General features: G+C 38.7%; 1 protein-coding gene across 1 annotated transcript; it reads right to left on the bottom strand.

The window, feature by feature from the left end:
• Nucleotides 1-1,822: 1,822 nt before the first annotated feature.
• arf2a (ADP-ribosylation factor 2a) lies at nucleotides 1,823-9,360 on the bottom strand. The gene is given in 7 exon segments (XM_051073851.1): nucleotides 1,823-3,848; nucleotides 4,667-4,791; nucleotides 4,939-5,049; nucleotides 5,194-5,260; nucleotides 5,262-5,349; nucleotides 8,204-8,277; nucleotides 9,268-9,360. Coding segments are annotated over 5 exon segments (543 nt in total). The 5' UTR covers nucleotides 5,340-5,349; nucleotides 8,204-8,277; nucleotides 9,268-9,360; the 3' UTR covers nucleotides 1,823-3,686.
• Nucleotides 9,361-9,995: the final 635 nt, after the last annotated feature.

A 9,995-nucleotide genomic window follows, 5' to 3' on the forward strand; every position in this document is an offset into this window, starting at 1 on the left:
TATAATAACAGTAACATTTTAAGAGGCAACAACTGTACATAACGTGTATGTAATGCAACAATGGTATATAATCAGAGCAGTTTTAATAACAGGGATCTGGTCTCTGCCTCACAGAGAAGTTCATACCAGCATCAAGGAAAACATAAACACTTCCTGTGAAAACTTTCTCTCATTTGATTGCTATATTATGAAGGTCTTATGATGAGTGTATTTACTATCACGAGTGTTTGCTGCCCTCCAGTCGTCACAGTTAGGAACTGCAAGACTAAATTAAATTCTAATCTAATAAACAGCTTCAATATTAGTATAATCATCATTAATATTAATATGTGCAAGTCATTATTAGTGCAATCATTCATAATTAACTGCAGTGACATCAGTACTGTTAATAATTGTTATAATGACATTTTGCTGGTGTGGAGAGATCAGACTAATCTACAAGACATGTTCCAGCCAGCATCAAGGCCTCTGGTGAATATTTAAAAATATTATAAGACTCATTGTAAGTGATGAATTGTTAACAAGTGGATACAGTTCAAATCATGCACAGCGAAATATCACAAATGTGCTATGATCTACACTGTCTATCCTTAGACCCTCGATTTGGATAAGGAAAAACCCTTTACTTGAAACACAGCAGAATTGTACTATGGAAAATCAGGACACCATAAATGGATATAGACATGCATGTTCACATACACAGATATCAAACAATACAAGCTCCTGCACCACGTACTGCAATCCTATAAACAGATCTGGAATAAACACTATCTTTATGAAACTGTTTATCTCCTCTGTATAAAGGTCTGTTTGTATTTAAAATCATGTGTGTTCGCTGCCCTCCAGTGGTCACATGCAGGAACTGTAACATTATATTAAAGTCATTTAGTTGATTAATTCACTTAATTTCTGACTACTGCAGGGATCAATATTAATTTTTAAAGTTTTCTGGTGTGGAGATCACTCTGCCTCCTAAAGATGTTCATACCAGTGTCAAAGAGGGCAACATAATGAAAATTGCCTATCACAAGAGCCAAATGTGATGTCTAAAAAATGTAATTTTGTCTGAACTATTGTCAAAAACCCAAAGACATTCAATTTACAGTGATATAAAACAGAGAAAAGCAGCAATTTATCACACTGGAGAAGCTGGAACCAGAGAATATTTGGCATTTTGTGCGTGTGCCCTCACTGGAAAGAAACTGGTTGGATACAATCCATCCTTCTTCTTTTTGTATATTCACTGTAAAGGCAGATTAATTCTTACATTTGAAGCTTTAATACAGCAATTGACATTAAAGAATCTAATTAAATCATCACAATAGCCATTACCACATTTTTCTACTGGCATACTGGAAGGAAATTGAAATTAATAGTGAGAAGGAGGAGATGGCAGAGAATTGCCATTAAAGCTATAGATGCTGCCAGATTATCTCACAAGAAACATTTTTTGCCTAACAAACATTATATGGGCTGTAGATATAACCTGAGGGGAAAGATCAGCGAGGTTCTGAGCCTGCCGATTGACAGGTAACGTACAGAGGATGGTGACAAGTGTTGTGTTCGTACATTTTACTTAATAGGAAAATAAGATCCAAAAGGAATCTTGCATTCTTGACAGCTGTCAAGTCTTTGATAAGGTCAAAAACATAAAATACATGTGAATCTCTGACAGGATATGGCTGATACGATCAGGGAACATGTTAACAGGCTAACAGGTTTAAAACATTCGATTATAGTCATCACTGGACACATTTCTCATATGAACACCTTAAAATCCAATTTTAAGTGATTACCAATGAGGAGGCCGGTAAAGCAGATGTACAATAGAGATCTCTTTATTATAGTGCATTTATCAGATGTTACAAGATGAGTTTAAAAAAGCATAAAAGGTACTTAAGAAATACATATGCACATACCTTGTCATTTTGTACAGAAACAATCCTGAAAATTAAAGCTTCACATCTGAACAAAGAGTAGGTGGGATGATGTCAAGTTAAAATACATTTTCTTACAGAATATTATATACATTTGTATTTCTTGCTGTATGCCAGATTATGTAACACATCTATGAACTCTACGCATGTTTAGGAAATACCATAACGTAAGGACAAAGAAGGCCAAAAAGATTAGTCGTTCAGACTCAAACTCTCAGAGAAAACATCTATAATGTCCAGTCATTAAAAAAAAACAAAAAAAACAAAAAAAAACAAAGGGGAAATGAATTTCCCTTTAGAGGTCAGTGTGATATTATGACCTTAAAGTCATCTTTACTCAGTCAAGGGTGTGCGATTGTTTTCTTATTAACTGCAAGAGCAATTGGGATCAAACTCTTCTATTACTGGCTGGACTGGTGTAACATTCGCACTTGCACATTTTAACTGTCTGCTGGTGTAGAGGAATGGGAAGGATTATTATCTATGGGATCATTGCAAAGGCTGATGGATAAACCGCTGTCATAGCACAGGCCTGTGTGGTGCAAGCTGATGAGGTTGTGCAAACAGCATCAGAGTGGCATGATGTAAATAACAACTGGGGGGAAGCACCCCTGGATACATGCAGGGAAAACACCATACAGCCTGAAAGCATTAAGGAGGCATTTACAGTGCTGATTCAAACAGTGGGCCAGAGCAACTGTACCGTCTATCGCAGCGCTGACAAGGTGGTTGAAAGGAGCATGTGCGCCCTTTGGAAAACACGGGAGAAGGCAACTTCATGCTCTACAGGACAAATCCAAAACTGAGCCAAAACACAATGAGCTGTTCCTGAATCCAACCAATTGGTCCCGAAAGCATTTTTCACTCAAAAAGGCTGCACACCTGGCATGTCAGCTCATGCTAAACTGAACCAGGTCACGCGTGCGTACAGTAACATAAAAAAAGAATACAATAAAATAAGAGAACAGACCCTAACCCAAAGAACTACATACAAGAGAAAATAAGACTACCAGTAAATAAAAAGCCAGTGGGAGCAACTCAAAAAAAAGGAAAAAAAGGCCTCATTGTTCCAATGGACTGGATGTAGCTGAAACCCACACAGCACCCAGAGGATACACACATCCACCAATGCCGCTGTAGCTACACACACAGCTCCACATATGTAAATACGTGCTGGAAAGGTTATTGCCTTTTCTAGGATCTTTTTGGATTTGGACAAATGGACAAATTGAAACAAAGAAACCATAAGAGAATCAATGAGGATCCAGTGTTTGCTGCAACAGTTAAAATTTAAATCTTGGATTAGTTTTATTTTAGGAAAGGTGACACAGGTTACACTGTGGTATAGTGTGTCTGCGCAGGGTGAATAAACAATTATCATAAAGGCCTTAATGCCACACCTGGACTCAACATCCCATCACGTCGTCCATTCCTTTTGTTTGTGGAAACCTGTACCTTTTGGGGGCGGGGGGGGTTCAAGAGTTAACTGCGTTCAAGGCACAGTGTGGCTGCTCCCACTTGGCTCACACATACAAAACGTGCGTTCAGTCATCTGAAAATACTCATCCAAACACACCCATACAGTACACAGATGCAGGGGAGCACTGGCCAAAGGTCCAACTCTTCAGAGGAAAGAGAGGGGGAAAAAAAGAGAGGAGAGTGTGAGACCAAAACCAGTGCAGTTTCCCATTACACTGCAGACAGAGATGACAGACGGGACGGGGACGGGGACAGGGGAATCATTATGGATCATTTCGCATTTTTCAGTTGGGTTGAAAGCCAGTCCAGACCCTCATAGAGACCATCTCCACTAGTGGCACATGTGGCCTGGATGTACCAGTTGCGATGGCGCAGGGAGTGCAGGCCCAGCTTGTCCGTGATCTCAGCTGCATTCATGGCATTAGGCAGGTCCTGAAAGCAGAGAACACAACAGTAAATAAGCAAGAAGAGAAAAGGCAACTTACATTCCCTGGTTTACCCAGATATTTTTTGAGGCCACTTGAGGTGGGTGTGTTGATAAGCCTCCCAGCATGACACTGGGACACTTGACTCATGGATTAAAGTTATGTTATGTGTCTTCCTGCACTGTTCCTGTTGCTGCTGGTGTACTTTACTCTACACTGTACTCAACCATGTTTCCATTTTCCACTCTTCCACAGTTGTTACACAACCAGATATTATGAGTAAATGTAATTAGACTTGAGTGATGTTGTATGGACTATTAAGCCATTTTAATTTACTTTTAGTGTCTAAACTTTTTCCAAATGAAACTTAATTAATTGTCCCAACCCACATAAATTTAGAGTTTATGATGTAAGTATAGCTCATAAATTTCATCCCCCAAATGACAAATCACAATAATTATATAATTGTTAAATGACAGAAATGTTTCAATTGAGTTTTTGGGTTGGTTCATATTTTATTATATTTTGTGTTTTATCATAAGTAGATATTCAACTATTTTGAAAAGTAAGTTCCAACAGACTGTAAGGGTTTCTCAATAAGATGCATGTTCTCATGTATAATTTAACATACTAATGAGAAGTAGTCTGTATCTACGAATAGGTTCCTATATGGGGGTTTTCTTTGATCATAACCATCAAATGGTAGTGGGTCAATCCCCTGCTCAGTAAATTCACTGGTTCAGTTGATGGATGCCAAGTTCTCCAACTATTGGTGATGCTTGTTTTTTGTTTGTCGTTTTTTTAAGGACAGTGACACAAACTCACCTGTTTGTTGGCAAACACAAGCAGCACGGCATCCCTCAGCTCATCCTCAGCCAGCATTCGCATCAGCTCCTCCTTCGCCTCGTTGATTCGTTCCCTGTCGTTACTGTCCACTACAAAGATGAGGCCTAAAAATGGAAAAATGGAAAAAGGTGAGGTTTGTATGAAGGAGGTGGATAAAGGTCTTAATGTGTAATGGAGGATTCAATCAACAACAGGCTAATGCTTGTGCAACAGACTCTGAGAGATGTGGAAACGTCAGGAGGCCTCTTTACCCTGTGTGTTTTGGAAGTAGTGCCTCCAGAGTGGCCTGATTTTGTCCTGACCACCAACATCCCACACTGTAAAACTGATGTTCTTGAATTCTACTGTCTCAACATTAAAACCTGCAGACAAAGGAGGAAAACAAAAAGACAGACAGACAAAAGTTAGAAATGCCTTGAGTTTTCACACTGCGTGGTCTTCTCATCAGCACCAAGGTACCGGTCACTGTAAGGGTTAAGCTCACACAGATGCAGGAGAGGACTCACCAATGGTAGGGATTGTGGTAACAATTTCTCCCAGTTTGAGCTTGTACAGGATGGTGGTCTTTCCAGCCTGCATCCAGTCCTACCATCAGGATTCTCATCTCTTTCTTGCCAAAAAATCCTTTGAACAGGGTTGCAAAATTCCCCATCTTGGCACACCTGCAGAATGACAAAGGACAATGAGTGGTCATGTGTCTAAAAATGTGCAACCATGATGGAAGCAATGACAGAGAGATTATTAAAGCATTAATGATTCACCTCTACAAGCTGACCTGGCAGTGTTGCTACAGACAGAACCAAACAGCACCTCCTATGGCCTATAATGCCCATCAACACTGAATACGTATGTATATTTTAATGTAAAAAGCTCTACTGCTATTCTCAAGTTACTCTTAATGCCTTCTATGAAAAAAAAAAACACCCAGAAAAAGTTCGAGCACACAGCTGCAGAGAATGCTCCTCCCAAGCAAAACAAACTAAAAAGGCCACTAACAGATGGTAAAAAGCAGGTGACTGTAAGTGCTGATGTAAACAAGATAAACCATTATCCTTATTAATCTGCTGCCAGTGATGGTTGTCTTCATGTGAAAGTAGAGGTGAGTTAGCCACTAAGGCAGTAGAAAGCGACTTCATTTCACTTAATTTTGTTGAGCTACTGCAACCTGCATGGCTAATTATACCGCACTGCCTCAGGTGAACACATGTACAACCTGCTTTTGACCCTGTTTATGTGAGACGGTTGTCACATGACATCGCTTCACTCCAGCCTGTGGTGCTATTTTCTCAAACATAACTGAAAAATCACAAAAACAGCATACAAGTACATAAATTAAACACTTAGTATAGTTTCAATTCAGATTTTCTTTCATGTGTGTGCTCACTCTTTACCTGTCAGTAACAAAGAAAAGCAGTCATTCAAATGTCAATATCTTTAAATGAACTCCCCATTTATGATAGACATTGCAGTAACAGACAGGAGGTCAGGATCCTAGGCTGGATGACACATAAACCTGTTTATAACCGTTTTGAAATTGTCTAGATGTCAGACAACATAGAGTATTTAATTTACAGAGATGTGAAATTAATGTAATTCTTGGCATCTCTAACTGTTTGATCTACAAACCACCAGACAGTGTGGTGTAATAAATGCCTTGTTTTGTCTGACCAACAGACCAGTATCCAAAAAGAATCTATTAACTATGATATAAGACAAGGAAAAACAGTGACACTGCTTCAATGGCAAATCTGGCAAATGTATAATAACAATAATAAAAACAGTCAGATTTCTGTCTCTATTATTCCCAACATTCTGCAAATCCTGTACCCTTATAAGTCATATTCATACTTTATGACAGGAAAATTACAGCTGAAATAAACTACCACTGAGGTCCAGGATCAAGTGCTGTAAATCATATTTCTGTTGTGTTTTCCCAGCCTGCCCACCTGTTTACACTCCAGTGATTTTAAGGTTTTTACACAATGTCTGTTGACGACTAGCGACAACGTGCCCCAGCTTGTTCTGCTCAGATGTGTATTATATGTACAGGTGGCGTGCGCAATAAAGATAAGCATCACTAAGTTAAAAAAGAAAAAAAGGCACATTCTTCAAGCACAGAAACAGCAAGAGTCAGTAACTAAGAAAACAACATGTCCTCTGGTAGTGTTGCAATCTGGACAACTACATCTATTGTCAGTGAAGAAACTGATATCTCTGCTTCTCCTACGACAGATTTCTGCCTGTATGATTGTTGGCTGACAACGCAAAATGTCCAATCTAGAAAAAAAGCCCTTTTGTTCCAATTCTGAGGGACTGACGCCAAGACCTGCTGCTGACCATTTGTGTTTTAGACAGTTACAAATTCTCATCCCACAAAAGAAATTTTATATTGTCTGCTATGGGGCTGCAGCTAACAATTACTTTCATTATTGATTAGGGTCTAATTACTTTTGATTATCAATTAATTTTTTTGGCTTATAAAATGTCAGAAAACTGTAGAAAATCAAGGTTTCCAGTGGTTCCCAACATTTTTGGCTGACTCCTTAAAATGAAGCAATGTCCTTTCAGGACACCTCATCTTTAGCAGCATTTAGGTACTGGATGTAATTAATTCAACCAAAAAATTTGAGCTCATTTTAATTGAATAATTTTTTTGGAGGCCTGGAGATGGAAAATACATAGCAAAGCTTTGAGGAAAGACTTTTAAAAAATGTTCATAACTTTGTCTGACAGAATATTACGTAACATTATATTTTGTTCCGCTTTTCTATCCTGTCAATCATTTTGCAAGCCCTCAGATCTATCTTGCAAACCCCTTGTGGGGTTCCGAACCCACAAACTGGGAACCAACGATTTAAACGATTCATCAGAAATTGTTGCAGATTAATTTTCTGTCAGTAAACAACAATTGTTTCTATTAAGCTGTAAGTGATGGCAACCATCTTGTTAAATTCTCAGGGATAAATCAGGAAAAGTAGCTTTACAGCTGCTGAAGGGCTGGCTTTGTGAACACTGACTGTTACTGTGACCTCCATTACATAGCATTTCAAAATTACTTCACAGCTACAGTATGCACTTGTGACCAGCAGCTGAGGCTGATCATATGGCAGGCACACAACAAAGCCACCAATGGCAATATGTTTCCATTAAATAACCAAAGAATAGGCTTTTAAAGGCTGTTTTGTTTTATAATTTGACCATAAGCAGCAGCAGCGAGACAGACTAGTACAAGATTAACTTAATTATAGTCCTGAGCTTCATGATCAATTCAAGAGTTTTGAAGAGAACAAAGTCCGTCGTGTACCAAAAAACAAGAGGCACTACTGTAGTTCCTACTTCTTAAAACAGCACATTTGCAAACCTCAGTTAAGACAGTAGTTAACATACTTTAAGGCTCTGATTAGGTGGAGAGACTACTTCATTTTCAGCTTACAGCTTCTGTGATGTATCTCTCACAGCTCCAGCAGATAGACACGGTAAAGGTATTTAGTTTTACTAGCGAATAAAAGCTCTCACCGAGTTCTAAGATTGTGCTGAAGGCAAGAGCAGTCTGGAAACAATACCGGTTGTCCAACAAATTCAGACCTGACCTGTTGATAAACAACAATTGATAAACAATGGATACAACGTTAAAGCTTTAGCTATCGAAAATATTCAAACACAAAAGTCAACATCTGTGAATGGGAAGTAGGTAACTAAAGCAGAAAATAATATTCAAACATTCCACACTGTTTCCTTAGGGACTACAAACATCAGTGGTATGAGGTAACACCAAGTATGTATCAGCTCAGCTGTAAATCCTGTTAAATAGATGCTCCATAGCGTAAACGGGATCGACAGGTTTCTGCAACCTCAACCGGACACAAGAGGTTTTTGGAACAGGAAGTCTGGGGTTTTATACTGACGACTGATTTAAATTTGACAAGATCAATGTTGGGAAAACACAGTGAACACTGCATGTAAAACATAAAGATACAGCATCTGTTCATCTGCAGGCAGATGTCTGTGATGCTGATGGTCACATACTTCTGTGTATATGGTAAAATACATCAAAATGAGATCTTGGTTTTTGCACAGCCTTTAACTATGGTTACGCTGGGGCTTAAGTAGTTGACTCTAACGCCATTTAAAGTAAGCATCAGTATTAATATCGCTTTAATTTAAACTCCAACAACACGTCAATAGTGTAAATGCTGTTTTAAGTGATATCAAAGAGTACTCTTCGGTTAGCCTGCAGCTGGAAAGCTAGCCTGATTTTGTTTTAGGAATAATCATCGACTTTAGATTATCAAAGCATAGCTGTACCTCCATTTGTAGCAAGATTATAACGAGTGATAAGTCTACTGGTTGCTGTATGAAGCGAGCTTATATATTGAGATCAAATGTTTCAAACTTCCTAAGCCGTGTTCAAGTAAAACTGCTAAGGAAACAGCTAACGAACTTTACTTCAAGCTTACACGACTCACAGCCTCCTGTAACCATGAAAACTATTATCCACCCTTAGTCCCTGCTCTTATTTAAATGTAAATCAATATATCTGTGAAATTATGGTGTTAAATGTGTTTGAATAATGATACTACCTTTGCTAACGCTTCTCGATCCTTCTCCTCTGCTCCGGTTTAGCAACAAAATGGCGTTTTCCGGCGACGCCGTCTTCTTCTTCTTCGTCATCATCCGCCTCTTTGTCTTCTTCTTCGTGTTTTTTTGAGGCGGTTGCGTACATAGAAATGGCGCATTATCGTCAATATATGGTATGGAGTGTAGCTCAAAATTATAACCTCATGGTAGTCTAAGGGGGGAAACTTGTACTATGGCTGTAGGCTAGCTAGTTGTGTTTTATATTTTTCTTACTGTTAACAAATCACATAAAAAGAACAAAATCAACAATGACTGTAATGCCTGTAAAGCCACAGCTTATGCCTCCATTGCTGTCCAAAAAAACAGGTCACACTGTTGCATTGGGTGGCATATTCTCTCTGTAAATTAAGAAATCAAACTTAATTAGCAAAATGAAGTTTGGGCCAAGTATCTGGAGATCCATATTAGAATGGTGGGCCATTGGTCCATCTATTTTAAGATTATAAACCATCTAAGATTATTAGCTGAACCAGCATTTCTCCAATTTTGACTGTTTGTGACATTTTGGATTTCTGATACTCTTGCTCCTACAAATACTTTAAAGCTGCAAGAGTCAGCTTGAAGGCAGTGGAGTACAGTTGTAGGTCACAGAGGCGTGCATATCACCTGGAAGTTACACTGTCCTCTGTGGAGGAAGAACTGAAGCCCATCTGTCTCTGCTCTCTGCTCA

This window comes from Lates calcarifer, linkage group LG11, assembly GCF_001640805.2.
Source record: "Lates calcarifer isolate ASB-BC8 linkage group LG11, TLL_Latcal_v3, whole genome shotgun sequence".
Classification (NCBI taxonomy): Eukaryota; Metazoa; Chordata; class Actinopteri; family Centropomidae; genus Lates; species Lates calcarifer.